Here is a 15,644-nt window from a genome sequence, read left to right on the forward strand (position 1 = left end):
CCACAAGCTGGCCGTGGGCACCGTGTCCTCCTCTCCCCCAGCCCCCACAGTGTGTCTGTGTCTCCCAGAGGTGGAGCAGCAGCCTGGGGCTTTCAGGTCCCTCAGGCAGGGTTGCTGGGAAGGAGAGCACAAGGCAGCCGCCAGGTGGAATCGCTAATTTACTGCAAAGCAGCCCTTCCCCAACCTGCCCCGAGCTGAGGACGGCTCCTGCCCCATGCCTGTGCATAGCCGCACACAGACATAGACAGACGTGTTGACACGCTTAGAAATGCATATATATTCACGTGACACCAACCACACGGGCACACTCCCCTGTGGAGGCCCCTCCCCCCTTGCATGCACCCACACTCCCAGCTGTGCACGAACTAGACATGGGAATCCAGAGAGGTAGGGACACTCCCCTCCCCGCTGCCCTGGGCGTCCCTGAGGCCGCTGCTGGGCAGGTAGCCGGCTGAGGAGAGTGCCCGGTGGGCTGGGCACCCTCCTGCCTGCCTGCCTGGAGCCCCCAGTGCAGCTTCCCTGGCCCTGGGTTTGGCTTGGCTGCCTGGCAGTGGCTCTGGGGGGCAGGTCTGGTTCCCCGTGGGCAGCCTGGAGAGCTTGCTGCAGCCACATCCCTCAGGATCAGAATAAGCTCCTGCTGGTTCGGGCGTGGGGCAGGGGGCGCTTGTGTGGCCTAACTCTTCAGCAAAGACTCCGGCCAGAGCTCCTGGAAGGATTGCGGGGCACGAGGCCAGCAGGGCCCCCCAGATGGTTGATATTCCTGCGGTCAGTGGGTAACTGCTCGGTTCCTGGGATCGTGGGGGGTGCCCCTGTGGCTGCCGCCAGCTGGGACCCCTGAGCTGTGTGGAGCCAGCGGCAGCCCCGAAGCACCACGAGAGCTAGGGCGTCAAGCAGCAGCTCCAGCAGCTCCAGCACAGAGAGGACCGAGGAGCCGAACCACAGGCTCCAGAGGCTGCCCATGGCTGACAGCAGCTGGGGCACCTGCAGGCATCAGGGGGCGGTGAGCAGGTGCCCACGGCTGGGCCCTGGGGGGTCTGGCCCGCCACTGCTCCAGCCCCTCCAAGGCCGTGGGTCCCTGGCTGGCTCACCGAGTAAACTGGTGTCTCATCCACCCTACGGTAGTTGAGCTCCTGGTAGAAGATGTTCACCTTGGCCACGCTGCTCCTGCGGCAAGGCAGAGGCATGAGGGGCTGGGCCCGGGCGCCCGCATGGCAGGGGTACTGAGGACAAGGTTGGCAGAGGGAGGGGCTGGGCCGTGTCCTCTGGAGGGGGCGTGCACCCACCTGAAGCCTGGGGTCGGGCCCAGGCTCCTGTGGCCGTGCTTGCCCAGCGCCGCCAGGATCCAGTCCTGTGCACAGAAGGCTCACTGGGGCCACTGTTCCTCACAGCCCTCAGGGCGCTGTGGGGCAGGTGTTCAGAGTGGGGACCACAGGGGCACAGGCTGGTCTAGGGTGAGGCCTCTGGGACCTGGGAGACCCACCGGCTTGTCCATCCCTTACCCACCCCTTTAGGGCACTCACAGCTGACTTGGAGGAGGGCCACCTGGAGGTCCCGGCGGAGAGCTTGTAGGAAGACTCCCTGGAGAGACAGACCCCCCGGTACACTCCTGCTGGGGTGCTGTGGTGGCAGCCTCTGACCCCGAGCCCCCACACCAGCCACCCACCTGCAGGGCCTGGGGCAGCGTGAGCTACAGGGAAGCCGGTGGGTCCCCAGGTCCCTGGAGAGCCGGTAGAAGCAGTGACCTGTGGCGGTGCAGGGGGCGGGGGTGTCACAGATGAACCGGCTAGGACCGACCGGGGGGTGGTGGAGAGGTTTGCAGGTTGGCAAGGCCTGACCGCCCTCCCCACCAGTGGCCGGGTGGGGGACTCTCACCCCAGGCCGGGTGCCTGGCGGAGCTGCAGTACTCGGCCCCCGACGGCAGGGGGTAGAAGAAGTAGCCGCAGGAGCAGGTTTCCACCATCAGCTGCTGAAAGCAGGACACCAGGCAGGCCTGGGGGGACAGCAGGGGACGTGAGCTGCAGGTCCGGGAGGCGGTCATCCCTCCCCGGACCACCAAGGGCCTGCTTCACCTCCGTCTGGGCAGGGCACCCGCCCTCCCTGCCCCTCCCGCACTCCCCTTGGCCACCCCTTCCCCAGGTGCCTCCCTTGCTGCCTCTCAGCGCCCCGTCTCTGCCTTCTACGTCCCCTGGGCCTTCCCCTAAGCCTCCCCTGGCCTCCCTCTCCCAGGGCCAACCCGGGCTCCAGGTCTCCGTCCCCTGACCACCTTCTCTCCCGGCCTCCCTGCCCCTCCTGAGAAGCTCCTGTTCCGCCACGGCGGCCCCAGACTCGCCTGCAGGGTGTATGAGGCGTTGTAGAGCAGGGGCACGTCCACACCGTCTGCGCGCTCGCTGCAGTGGCTGTAGGGGTTCCCCAGCCGGCGTACCTCGTCCTAGGGTAGGGGGCACGCTTCAGCGCGGCTGGGGTTGCTCTTCATTCCCCAGGGCTGGGGAGTGGGAGGGTTGGGCCCCTCCTCTGCGCCGGCTCTCGGGAGCCCACCCACCTCTCGGATGCCGATGGTGGTTTCGGTCCCTGGCCGGATGCTGAAGCCCTGGTGCTCCAGGAAGGGCGTGTGGTCATGTCCATGAATCATGACCCTAGCGCCGGCCTCCGTGGACAGCAGAGGCAGGTGGTGCCGCTGCTCAGCCCTGAGGACCAGGCTGATCCCTGGGAGGGGAAGGGGGTGAGGCCAGGCTGGCCTGGATGTCGCCCGCCCCACTGGGCTGTGGGCTGGCACTCACCGCGGGTGACGCCCGGGTGCTGTGCAGCTGAGACGCCGTCGAAGGTGTAGCAGCTGCCGTACGTGGGGTGGTGGAACGTCCGGAAGTGCCTGGAACCGGGAACCACACTCACACCAGCACACCCCTTCGGCCCAGGACCCCATTGCGTGGAGCCCGAGGGACTACGGCCTGTCCTACCTCTGTGGGCAGCTGTTTGCCGCCAGCCGGACCCCAGGGGTGGTGCCCGTGCCTGCAGTCAGCTGCCCCGCCCCCCACTCACCGGGCCTGGCAGTCCTGGCCATCGAATTGGCAGGAGAGGACAAAGTGGCCTCTGTCGCTGCGGTGGCTGTCCTCGTGGGCGGTGGGCATCAGGGCCAAGACATTCACATAATGGAAGCAGTACCACTCACGGGCAGCTGTCACAGCTGACGTGGAGGCACGGCACAAGCAGTCCCCACCTGTGCTGTTGCACTGCGGGCCGTGGGGGGCCGGTCAGCACGGCCCTCTCAGCTGCCTACCCCCACTCAGAGATCTGCAGAGTGACAGTGTGCCCGGACCGTGCAGGGCTAGGGACACTCACCAGTCTGAAACCCACTTTATGCTGGCCACCGGGTCGGCTCAACCTTTGCAGGCGGACCCCACGGTCCAGGTAGAAGGCGGGCTGTGGGAGCTGGTCGGCTGCAGAGAGGACGTCCCTGTTCTTGCTGAAGTTGAACTTGTAGAGAGACTGGATGTTCTCCTGGGCAAACTCATCGAGCACCTGCAGGTGGTGGCGGGCTGAGCGCGGCCTGGGTGGTGGGGCGGGTGCGAGGTGAGTCAGAGCCCCCACGTCAGTCCCAAAGTATTGCTGGGGAGAGTAGGGTCGGCCCCCTTGGTGCTGATCCCAGAGACCAGCCTGGATACCCTAGAAGCACCCCCACCCCGTGTGGACTCCACCGGCCCCCTGGCTGGGCCCCAGCTCCTACCTGCTCCTCTGCCTCCTCACAGGAAATGTCGCCCTGCTCCCCACCCCTGAGCCCAGCTCCAGGCCGCCCTGCTGGAACGCTCCCTCCCACCTCCCCTCACCCTTCCCGGACTGCCCAGGCCCTGGTGTCTGGTGGCTCTGATCACTCCAAGCTCCAGCTGGCTCTTCTTTGTCCCTGAACACACGGCCCGCCCCCTGCCCCCCTGCCCGCCACCCACCCCCCACCCCCCGCTGCTGCTGGCCGGAGCAGAGGTCTCAGGGTTCCTGACTGAGCAACTGGGCACAAGGGTGGCGCGAGGTGGGGTCCTCAGCGGCCTGGGCCTTGTGACCCGGTTGGCCTTCCGCGGTGACCGCAGCCGGGGAGATGCCGCAGAGGTGGGAGTCGGCCCCCCTCACCTGTGCGGGTTCATGTCGCACAGAGTGACGGCTGGGAAGAGCTTGGGCTCCGAGTGCACGGACACTGTGGCAACCACCGGGTAGCGCCAGTATTCGGCAAAGAGGAGCCCGAACTGCCAGTAGAGCACGCCCAGTGCGCCTGCCACCAGCAGCCCCCATGAGGCCGTCCTGACGCGGCTCTGGCTGGAGCAGACCAGGCGGATGGCGCCGTGGATGGTGGCGTTGGTGCAGAAGAAGGTGAGCAGCTCCCGGAAGGAGGTGTGCAGCTCCACCAGCCCCTCCCTCTGCCTGTCCTCCTGCAGGGCTGGCGGCGGCCGCTGGTCCTCGTGGACTGTCAGGGAACCACCGGCTGTGGCTGTGCAGGCCGTGGCTCCTCCCTGTGTCCGAGAAGCGGCCTTAGTGTGGCCCCAATCTGTTGCCCGGCGCAACTCCAACTTGGGCCTCCTCACCTTGGGCTGGTAGGACTTCCACCTCTGTCCCTCGGTCACCAATGGCACCACCCAGCCCCCTGATGCTCCAAAGAGGCCCTATCAGGGGGCCTGGGACTGGCCTTGCAGCCCCCCCACCCCAGCCCCCCACCTCGGGGCAGGGCACCGGGCAGCCTTCGCAGGACTTTTTGCAGCCATAGTGGGGTCTGCTGGTGGGGACAGGGACAGCAGAGAACATGGGGTTCAAGCCCTCACTGGTCCTGTTTGCATGCAGTCCTGAGGTTGGTGGGGGGGTCCCTGTCACTGTCTACTCACACGGGGCAGGGGCCTGTAGAGAGGGGCAGGCCAGGTGACCTGCTTGGGGTGGGGACTGTATTGTGTCCTTGGGTCTTGAGCCAATGTTGAAGGTCTGGGGCCCCTACAAAGACAAGACTCTGCGCTTCAGTGGCCTCTACCCACTCTTAGTGGCCAGCATGGCCATGCTTGATTGGGACTGATGGAACCGAGCTGCTCTGGCCACGTCTGGGCCAAAGGTTGGGCCTGAGGACCGTTCAATGCTCTGGACCCCAGTGAGGGAGCATCTGCTGAGTTTGTGCCCAGGGAAATCCTATTTGTGAAATGCGGGCTTCAGAAAGAGTGGGCAGGGGCCAGTGGGCTAGCCAGTGGTGGGGACCTGAGGGCCCTGCCCTGGAGAAGTAGGGCCACAGACCCAGGACCTCGATACCCCCAGACCCCCAGCACACAGGGACATGGGACCCTGATGAGGCCAGGCCTACTCTTCCCGAAAACCTGTGGAGTCACCGCGCAGGCCTCCGGGGGACTTCCCACACCGTCCGCCTCTTGGTCTGAATCACCAGGCCTCCCTGCACCCAGGGCAGAGCCTCCTGAGCTCTGGCCCCCTCCTGAGTCACCTGGGCAGGGGGTTGAGCGGGGAAGCCCCTGCTGCGTCTCAGCCAGCAGGTGCCCTGCCTGGTGGGCCTGAGCAGGTTGCTCCCCTGCGCTCTGGGAAACTGCGTGTCGGAGCAGGCCAGCCGGCGGCGTGGGGCCACAGGCACATGGGGAGGGTGGGTGGCCTTCCTTCCCCGCTTCAAGTCTGTGGGCCTCCCCCACGTCCGGCCAGGAGTGGGTGCCAACATGGGGTCCTCACGCTGGCTCTCATGTTGCACAGAGCTCTGCCCATGTATGTTTGTCCCCCAGGATCACACTGGGTCTTCAGGGTGGGCCAGGATCCTCAGCTGCGTGTTGTAGGTTAGGCAGAAGGGGCTCCAGAAAGTTCTTTCTGACTCCAGCAACCATGTTTACCCTCCTCTAGACGTGTAGCCCAAAGCAGCCCCCTCCTGGCTCGGTGGGGGCTGGCAGGGGAGGAAGAGGGGACACCCTGGAGATGGGGACCTCGAGGACCCCTGAGAGCCTCCAGGGCTTCCTGAGACGGGGCAGGATCCAGACACCTGGGATGGCCCCAGATGCACTGAGGGATCGGAGGTGCCCCAAGTCTGATGCAGCAGCAGCAGGGGTGCTTGGCCTCCTGTACACACACATGTGCACAAGTGTGTACATAGACACATACACCGCCCACACGTACCAAGCCCTCGGTTGGTGGGGACCGCATGACCCTCTTCTCTTGCCCTCAGTGCCTGCATGTGCTCAGGGTGACATGTGAGACACAGCCCCCTCCCCTTCAGGTTCCAGAAACCCCGAGGGATGACCTTCCTTCCTCGCCCCCCCACCATGGGAAAGGAAGCCCACGTCAGGGGGCTTCCCCGCTGGTACCTGGAAGCCAGAGTCTCCTTCTGCAGGTGTCTCCATTCTCCGTGGCGTTGGCCCCGGTGATGGCAGCTCTAGGAGGTGACAAGACAGCGTGGGATGTGGCCCGACACTGGCCCGGCAGCCTCCTCTTTATAACAGGCTGGCGAGGCGTGGGATGAGGCTGGGAGGGGCCCATCTGCCAGGGCCAGACACACCCACTCCGGACCCGGAAGGGGAAGCCACGAGGACAGGGATGGGGGTCTTTCCCCGGGTGAGCTTTTCTTGCACAGAGCCTTGGATGTGAGGTCTGGGGATGAGGGGCTCCTGGTTTCTACAGGGAGAGGAGAGGTCTGTGTTGGCTGAGACCCCCTTGCACGGCTCACCTGCCTCTCGCGGAGCAGACCCTCCCCTCCCCCAGCTCCCAAAGCTCAGATCTCTCAGGGGTCAGACACCTGCTCTTCTGGTGGCAGCAACCAACACACCCCACACACCCGCCGCGCCTCCCTTCTCTGTTTCCTGACAGGCCAACAAGGGATCCCTGCCCTCCACTGCCTGCCCGGCTCACGTTGCTAGCACCGACCACGGGTGTCTGTGACCAAGGGACGCCAGGCAGGGACCTGCGCTCCCAGAACCCCGGTGTCTAGGGTCGGTCACCCAGCCACTGGGGCAGGCTCAAACTGTGGGACAACCCAGGCCCTGGGTGTGGAGGCGACACCTGGTGCCCTGCGGTACACGGTTCCCCTGCCCAGCAGACACGAAGGCCACCACTGACCACACCGCACACTAAGACAACACACCACCCACGAAGATGACACACCACACGTCTTGGCCGCAGAGACACTAAGACCACACACCACACGCTAAGAACGCACAGCACACTCAGGGGCCGGATCACGCTGGCATGGGGGTTGAAGTCCTGGGCCTCAGTGTGACCGGGTAAGGCTGGACGCTGTGCTGAGGGCAGGGTGCCCAGTGCCCCCGAGTCCCAGGGCGCCCCGCCACCTCTGGCCCCGGGGGGGGGGTCCAACATGTCCCCAGGATGACCCAGAAACCTCACATCCCAATAAGCAGACCCTCAGCCTGGTCCCAGGTTTGAGGGTGTGTCTCAGGCCCTTCTGCCTGCCCCCTGCTCCCCCACAGAGCAAGCTCTGGGTCCCTGACACCCCACCCCAGATCCGTGCGGAGGGCCTGAACTGGGATGAGGAGGGAGCCTCGCTTCCCATAGGCCCTGCTGGCGAGGCCTTGGCTCTGAGGAGGGGTGAGGCTTTGCAAGGAGGTAGACGGCCCCTGCTGACGTCTGCGGGAAGGGCGTCACGCCTGCCTGGGGAAGAGCGGGGTGCGGGGGTGAGTCACGGCTCCGACACTTACCATGTGAACGTGCCCAGATTAATCAACCTCTCGGAGCCCATTTCCTCAAGTGCAACCTGGGCCTTAGTTTCCTCTTCCTGCTCAAGGCTCGGGTGGGACCAGCCAACACCACTGGTGTGGATACCCCCTCCCCAAGCCCCCATCAGGCTCTCCAGACTCAGCACAGGCCCGGGGTGTCCCAGGCCCTCTTCTACAGAGCAGCTTTCCTTTGTGGGCTAGGTGATGTTACCGAGGGGATGGGGGGCACACTGTCCTCGGGGAGGCCTCTAGGCAGAGAGGAGGGCCCTGGGGGCTCTGGGTAATCAGAGCAGGAGTGACCTGTGGCTCAGGAGGCTGAAGAAGATTGCTCCCAGGAAGGAGGGTCCTGGAGACCCCGGTCTTGGGGGCTCAAGTCTAGCCAGAGTCTCAGCCAGCCAAGGGCATCTTACAGGGAACAGGAGCCCCTACTTTCCTGTGGGAGAGGGAGCCCTGGCCAGGGACAGAGGCAAGCCTGTGATGATGACCTGTACCAGAGGGGCTCAAGGCAGAAGGCACAAACCCTCCTTCCCTCATCCTGGGGAAACAGCTTGAGGCAGGCCCACGCATAAGGCGCCCGGGGCAAGGATCGGTGACCAGTGTTGGGGGAGGAGGTCACCCCAGAGCCCACCTCTGGGAGGGCAGAGAGCACTCGGGCTGTCTCGCCAGGCCGAGAGACTGTATCCTCCCCTCCTGGTGCTTCTCCCCTCCTGCCTCCCCAGGCCTCCCCGGCCCCCGGAGGAGCAGGAGTGCAGGCTGGGAAGGACTGGGTGAGCCCAGCTCCTGCCGCAGGGGAGGCCCATGTGGTCACCCTCCAGAACCGTACTGAAGGGTGTGAGGACACCTCAGAGAAGGGACAGGCAGGTGGCCCCAGGTCCTCCACCCCTCTCCCCAGAGGGAATGTAGGACAGCCGGCCCCCACGTACTGAGTCTCACCCCCTCTGGGACTTTGAGGGATAGGCTTCACCGAGGCTGAGCTGAGGGAGCCCAGGCCGGGGCTGCCCCAGAGACTGTCAGCGCCTGCTGTCTCCTGGGGCTCCCCAGGCTCAGCTTACTCACCTGCGGGTACCCCTCTCCCTCGGGGGCAGCTTAGAGATGGTCCTGGGGCTTCTGGTGTGACCGAGGTGAAGTCTGAGCCCATGGATTCTACAAGTGTGGTGGATTCCTGGTGGATGTGGGTTGGTGGGGGTCTGTGGACTGGCCCACCCGCTTCTGGGAGGGGGAGGGGCCTTCTTGGTACAAATGGGGAACCTCCCCACCCCTTCCAACACTGACCACAGGGTTAAGCAGGGGCTCTAGGGATCCCAGAGGGGCTCCGTGAGGTGCCTCCAGCCAGGCGGTGGGCAGGGGGGGATGCTCAGGGTCTGGCCAGGTGTCTCCCCCGGAAGGGGCGCGGTGTGTGAACACTTCCTGCCTGGTCACCTCCAGGCTGGCTCTTCGGGACCCCCTCTTGAGCCCTGGCCTGGGGAGGGAGTAGCAGCCCACAGGTAGGGGATGTTTTCTTCACTCTAACCCTTGTGGTTTCCTGGTAGCTCTTCCCACACAGAGCCATGGGACCCCCACCCAAGATGCTCAGGAGTGAGCACAGCCATCCTCTTCCTATAGCAGGGCCATTGGCACAAGAGGCAGGGGCTGAAGTCTGGCAGAAAGGGCTAGCTCCTCCTTGTGCTCCAAAAGGGTGACTTTGGAGTTTGAGAGGGTCTCAGTTGTCATTTGCTGCCAGCCGAGCTGCCCACGCCTGTCTCAACTGCTGGGGCCATCAGCTCTATGGCCAGAGGGCTGGGCAGCTTGGGCCTTGGGAACCTGGAAGACAGCAAATGTGGTCGGAGTGAGGTCTTGGCAGGACCTGCTGGCCACATCTGTCTTCGGGAACTTCTCCCTTAGTTGTGACTCAGGGTGCTTGGTGATCGGGAGGGTGGGGGCTGATGCTGAGGGGCTCCGAGCTGAGTCTTCCCAACAAGGTGCTCCCACATAAGTCAGCACCCCCATTTTACACAGACAAACTGAGGCAAGAGAGGGCCTCTACCTGCCTCTGCCCCAACCGCACTCTGTCACAGCCTGTGCTCTGCAGGTGTGTGTGGGTGTGTGCCAGACACACCTGCGCTCGAACCCCAGCTGCCCCGGAGAGGCCTCCCTTACATAACTTCCCATGTGCTAGAAACAGCCGGTCTGCCCCTTGTGGGGATGGCGGACCCTGGAGGAGGCAGAGGAGTGAAGTCAGCATGCTGAGTGTGGCAGCAGGAGGCTGAGCTCTGGAAGCCGCCAGCCTCCCCAGAAGGCAGGCAGGCCGGGGACGGGTGATATGGTTGGAGGCAGAAGCAGGCCGGATTCCCACGGGTTGACTTGTCTGGCTGCAGATGGATGGAGGGACCATAAGCACTCCTTCCGGGTTCCACCCAAGGCCTGGGGTCAGATCTGCCGCAGCTACTCAGATCCTGCCGGAGATTTCCTGGGTGGGCCAGACTCGAGGGTCAGCATGGTGCCTGTCCTCCGCCAGTTGCCACGGCTGGACCTGTTGGTGCCCAGTGTCCACTGTCATGGGCGTGGGATCAGTTACCGTGTTGACTCGTGGCCCAAGCCATGAGGCAGTCAGGGGCACAGTGCAGGGCTGGAGCCCCAGCTATGTCCCACAGAGCCATACAGTCCAACACAGCAATGACCTCTCCGGATCTGTCCGGGCTGATGGCCACCACCTGCCTCCTAGTTGATATGCAGCATTTCCCCTGACACAACCTATGGGGGGACTCCTGAGGCCCACACTTGGGCCTGTCCTGGATTTTCTCTCTAGGGAGGGCCGGAGGCAGCTCCCGCTGGTTTGCTCAGCCACCCCCGCCCACCCCGCGTTCAGACTCCAACTTTCCTACCTCCTGTGTGTCATCCTCATGTCCCCCCAGAACTTCCCTCATGGCAGACTTGAGGAGGTGGAGAGGGCCAGCTGCAGGCCTCTGCAGTCGGGGGCCTTTCCACGGACAGTGGCCCTTGGAACAGTATCCCCACCTGCCTGTTTCAGGCGTACTCCCATGCCGGGGTGGCCAGCTTCTCCCCCCCCCACCCCCCGGCCAGGGAGGGGACCGTGGGAGCAGAAGGCAAGCCTCAGTGCAGTGTCCACTGTTGCATAATGACCCTATTCATGGGCTGGGTGGAAAATTCAGTTGGGGAAACAGTGGAACTATTTTTATGAGGCCGGCTCTCGCCATGGGCAGGGGCTGGACAGGCTTGCCCACGGCAGACCCCACCTGACACAGGTTCTCGCAGGGCTCCCCATCGCCGCGCCTCACTGGTGGCCGGGCAAGGAAGGCCAATCAGGACCTGACCCTCAGGTGCCAGAGCGGGTTCAGTCACTGATGGGGCCGCGGCACAGTAGTGCCTGGGGCGCTCTCCTGTTACACGACGGCGCGAGGACCGCGCCCCCCCAGGCCGGACTGGCCCCGTCCTTTGCAAGGGAGCCGACGGGAGGGTCGGGGTCCGAGTGAACTCAAAGCGGAGGGCACGCCGGCACCTCGGGGGTCACCCTGTGCCTGGGCTTGTCTGTCTTCCCCAGAACGGCGCGCCCCGCTCTGGGGCGGCCCCGTCGGCCGGGCTTCTCGGGGAGGAAGACACCGTGCAGGGTGAGGGGGTGCAGGATCCCTGCGGCCGCCCGCCGGACGGCATTACGGCGGAAGGATGCTTCCCGGAGCCCCGACCACCTGACCAGACCACCCGAGAGGCCGCGCGTCCGAACCCGTCCTGCGCCCCGGGCGGCCCAGCCTGCCGGTGCGCACGCGCCCACCCTCCGCCCGAGGGCTCCGCCCCACGAGGCCGCTCGCCAGTGCGCACGCGCAGACGTTCCCGGCCGCGCGGGGCGGGAGGTGGCGGCGAGACGCAGGCGACGTCCGCCGGGCCGGCTAGAGCGGCCGCCCCAGAGCGCGGCGCACCGGAACCGGAAGCGGGGAGGAGCCTCCCCCGCCCCGCGAACGGCCATCTTGCAGGCTGAGGCGGCGGCGGCGCTGCGGCGGTTCGGTGGCCTCCGTCCCGGCGCGGTGCGGCTCTCCGGCGCGGGCCACGCTCTTCCTTCCCTGCTCCGGCCTCGACCACGGCGAGCCTGAGCGCGGCGGCGGCCCACGCGCGGCGACGGGGAGAGGTGAGAGCGCGGCGCGGGCCCGAGCCGGGGCTTCGGCCGCGCGTCCGCCCCGCCGGCGCCGGCCCGCGCGGAGGGCACGGGGCCGTCGCCAGGCTTGTCCCCGCCCGGTCTGCCGCTCGAGGGGCCCCGGCCGGGAGCCTCCGTGCGCGGAACGGAGGTCGGTTACGGCGGGGCGCCCGGGGCTCCGGGCCGGCTGCTCCTCCGGCCAGCTTGGGGGTGTGGGTGGCCCCGCGGCTGGGCCGCTGCGGAAAGGCCTCCTGTTCGTGGCGCTCGCGGCACCCCCAGGACTGGCCGGCGCGGGTCTTGGTGTGTAAATGTCCCCGGGCGTCGGGGTCGGGGTGGCTGCCCTCGAGCCCGCCGCCGCTTCCCCTGCACGGCCCGCAGGCGGTTTCGTGAGCCCCGGCAGGAGCGAGGGTGCTGGGGTCGTGGCTGTCGGGGCAGTGGCCGCGGGAGCGTGAGGCGCCGAGAGCCGGGCGGCTGCGGGGGCCCCGGGCCGGTTCCTCCCGTGTGTCCGCCCACTCGGCGCGCCTGCCGGTGACCTGCGGCCGCCCCGCGGCGGGCCGCGTTCCTGCCGACAGCACCCGGCCGGCCCGAGTTGGACTCGGACCCGCTGCCCGGCCTCTCTCCGGGCCCAGGCGTGGAGCAGCGGGAGCGGGAGGCCCCGGCCTCCCGGGCGGAGCGCTGGCAAGTGCGTGAGATGGAGCCCCGCGGCGGGAGGCCGTGCGCTCCGGGCGCTCCGTGCGCTCCGGCTGCGGCAGCCTCGGTGGGAAGGGGCGGAATCGGAAAACCGGCTGTGCCCAGCAGGCGCGGCCGCATCGCGGTGCCTGGAACCGGCAGTTCGGCCTCTGCCCCGTTCTGAAGGGCTGACCTCGGGGGCAGCTCCCGGCCCAGGCCGGTGCAGGAGTGGCCGCGGGGCTGCCTCCATCAGCCCCAGGCTTCGCTCCGGCCTGTGGAGCCGTCCCGACCCGGTGGAGAGAGCAGAAGCTTCCGTGACAGCCCTGGGCTTGGGTGTGTCGCGTGCCCGGCGGGTCATGCGGCCAGAGGCGGGCCAAGGTCCGCGGCCGCGGAGCAGAAGAGATGTGCGCAGAAGGGCGGGCCCGGGCGGTGGGTGCTGGGCGGGGGCCGCGCGGACGGTGCCCTGTGACACCGGCTCAGGCTGCTGTGTTCCAGCCTCTGAGAGTGAAAATTTTTTATTCATGCCGTTTTTTTAAATGTCTTTCAGCGTAATGCACTTTGACGTGCCCCGTCTGTGGGGTTTGCCCGGAACGTGAGACATGCTTCACGGTGTGTGTCCGTGCCGGAGGCTGCAGGGGCTGAGACCGCCGACTGAGGCACAGGAGGGGCCCGTCGGGAGCCGAGTAGTTGAGTCGTGAAGGTGACTGTGAGCCAGAATGAGAGGGACGTTGGTGACTGGCCAGGCTGGACCCGTCTGTTTTGCGTGGCTGCCCAGTGGCCTTCATCAAGCATCCGGCCTGGCCACGGGATGAAGTCCAAACACAGTGGCATTTGAGTAACCCCGAGAATTGTTTCATGTGTGGCAGAGTGCCGACTTCACGTGAACATTTGCAGGCCGCGGCGGCTCGGTGCCGTCCGTGACGACCTCTTGGTCCCAAGTGAGCCACCGGGCCTGCGTGGCTGGGCCCGGAGCGGGGGGCCGTTGCTGTGCGGGCAGGCGACCCTTCCCAGGCTGCTCCGTAGCTTTGTCCTACTGGGGGTTCACCGGCAATCTCTGCTGGGGCCTGGCAGGAACCTGTGTGGTGCGGAGCTGGGCTGCGAGAGGCTGGGTGGAGCCGTCTCGCGAGATCAGGGAGGCTTTTGAGGGGCTTCACTTCTGAACTAGGCCAGGGAGGGCCTGAGTGAACTTTCTGCCCCCAGATCGGGCGAGGGCGAGGAAGGGACTTGGGGAACTAGGGGGCATAGCTGGGGCTTCTCTGTCAAGGGCTGGGCAAGCAGGGGGAGGCGCTCCGGTTTACTGGCTTGGCTCTGGGGGAATCGTGAAGTGCTGTGCTCAGAGCTGGGGGTGGAGAAAAAGTGGATCTGACCGAAGGATACAGGCCGGACTGAAACGGGGTGAGTCTGGAAGGTGGAGGCCAGTTGGGAGGCTGTTGCGGCCGGTTTCATGGGAACAGTCACGAGACCCTGCATTAGGGCGGGTGCGGTGGGGACAGGAGGAGAGGAGGGGACAGAGACCCTGAAGTTTAGGGGCCCCGAGAAGTTGCCGTGGGCAGTGGTGTGTGGAGGATTTGCTCCGCGCTCCTTGGGGTGCAGAGTGAGCGCACTGAGCCCTGGCTGTCGTGGAGGGGCTGGAGTGCTCCGAGGGGAGTTCGGCCTGCAAAGGGGCAGGAGTCTGTGGACCTCTGACCCGACGGAGCTGTCGCTGGGGAAATGAGCGCACAGAGGTCCTGATGAAGATGAGGAGGGCCGGCACCGTCGTGGGAGGGGGGTGCGGTGACTTCAGGCCTGTACAGGCCAGAGGTCAGGGTGACGATCCTAAGCACTGATGTCCGGTGCTGTGGCAGGTGGCCCGAGATTGCTGACTGGCCGTGTCAGTGTCACGGAGGAGAGCACGGTCGGTGTGGCTCCAGTTTGCCACACTGTCGCCGGGAAGCTCCTCCTCTCCAGTTCCTGCGCACCCCTGCGTGTCCTCTGGCTCTATCGCATTTTAGACCGCAGCTTTCACGCTTTATTTTTAGCAGCAGAACTTTTTTGCCGTCTTACGGGGAGCTTCAGCGTTTTAGCAGTTCAAGTTGGAGCTGCTCTGACGTCTGTGAGGGTGGGGGGCTCTGTCTTCTCCCGCCGTCCCTCCCTTCTGTCTCTGAGCATAGCTGAAGTGTCCCGGGGGCCCCCCTAAGCCGGTCATGCCTCTTCTCTTGAACGGTGGCTGTGACGTCACTCCTGGTCCTCAGCTGTCCGTGCTGTCCTGTCCCTACCATCCCATCTCAGTGGCCCATTTGACCTTCACTGAACAGTTCAAGTGATTTTTTTTTTTTTAAGGTTTTATTTATTTGAGAAGCGTGCGAGAGCGGTGGTGGGGGCTTGCAGAGGGGAGAAGCTGACTCCCTGGGAGCAGGAGCTCGATGCAGGACTCAGTCCCGGCACCCTGGGGTAATGCAGGCCTTGAGCTGAAGGCAGACGCCTAACCGACTGAGCCACCCGGGCACCCCATGTCCAAGTGATCAAACAGAAAATTTGATCTTCCTTTAGGCTTGGACCTAAAAACTTCGCGATGCGCTGCCTAGCCGCCTGGCCTTGCCTCCCTGCCCAGCCTTGTCAGTCTCCATTTACTGCCCCGTGGCTCCCTACAGAGTGGCCCAGGGCTCTTCCCTGGACCCGTGATGCTGCCCATGTCCCTGTAGCTTCTCCTCTCTGGAGGGCATGTGTGTCCCTATCTCTCTCCCGTTTCAGAGGTCCCTTCTCGGCTCTCCTGTTCCTCCCGTGCACTTTTGACCAGTGTAGATGTGTTGGAAAATGCCTGACAACAGGCTCTCAGTGGGGGCTGGTTTGGGGTGCATCCTGATTCCCCAGTATGAACGTTTGCCTAGCACAGAGTTGGCGAGAACTGCTCAGTCACTCAGGAGCCCTGCCCAGGCTGGCTTCCGCACACCTCTACTGAGGACCCTTTATTTTATTTATTTTTTTTTAAGATTTTATTTATTTATTTGTCATAGAGAGAGAAGCGAGAGCAAGCACAGGCAGACAGAGTGGCAGGCAGAGGCAGAGGGAGAAGCAGGCTCCCCGCCAAGCAAGGAGCCCAATGTGGGACTCGATCCCAGGACGCTGGGATCATGACCTGAGCCGAAGGCAGCCGCTTAACCAACTGAGCCACCCAGGCGTCCCTACTGAGGACCCTT

At 65.3% G+C, this 15,644-nt stretch overlaps 1 protein-coding gene across 1 annotated transcript; it reads right to left on the bottom strand.

Moving 5' to 3' along the window:
- Positions 1 to 141: 141 nt before the first annotated feature.
- On the bottom strand, positions 142 to 11,442 carry SCNN1D (sodium channel epithelial 1 subunit delta). The gene is given in 16 exon segments (XM_032361522.1): positions 142 to 717; positions 719 to 981; positions 1,089 to 1,164; positions 1,284 to 1,348; positions 1,521 to 1,578; positions 1,664 to 1,742; positions 1,873 to 1,990; positions 2,330 to 2,428; positions 2,540 to 2,703; positions 2,778 to 2,866; positions 3,037 to 3,227; positions 3,337 to 3,544; positions 4,117 to 4,493; positions 6,315 to 6,382; positions 8,733 to 9,476; positions 11,373 to 11,442. Coding segments are annotated over 15 exon segments (2,289 nt in total). The 5' UTR covers positions 8,815 to 9,476; positions 11,373 to 11,442; the 3' UTR covers positions 142 to 365.
- Positions 11,443 to 15,644: the final 4,202 nt, after the last annotated feature.

Source organism: Mustela erminea, chromosome 10, assembly GCF_009829155.1.
Source record: "Mustela erminea isolate mMusErm1 chromosome 10, mMusErm1.Pri, whole genome shotgun sequence".
Taxonomy (NCBI): Eukaryota; Metazoa; Chordata; class Mammalia; order Carnivora; family Mustelidae; genus Mustela; species Mustela erminea.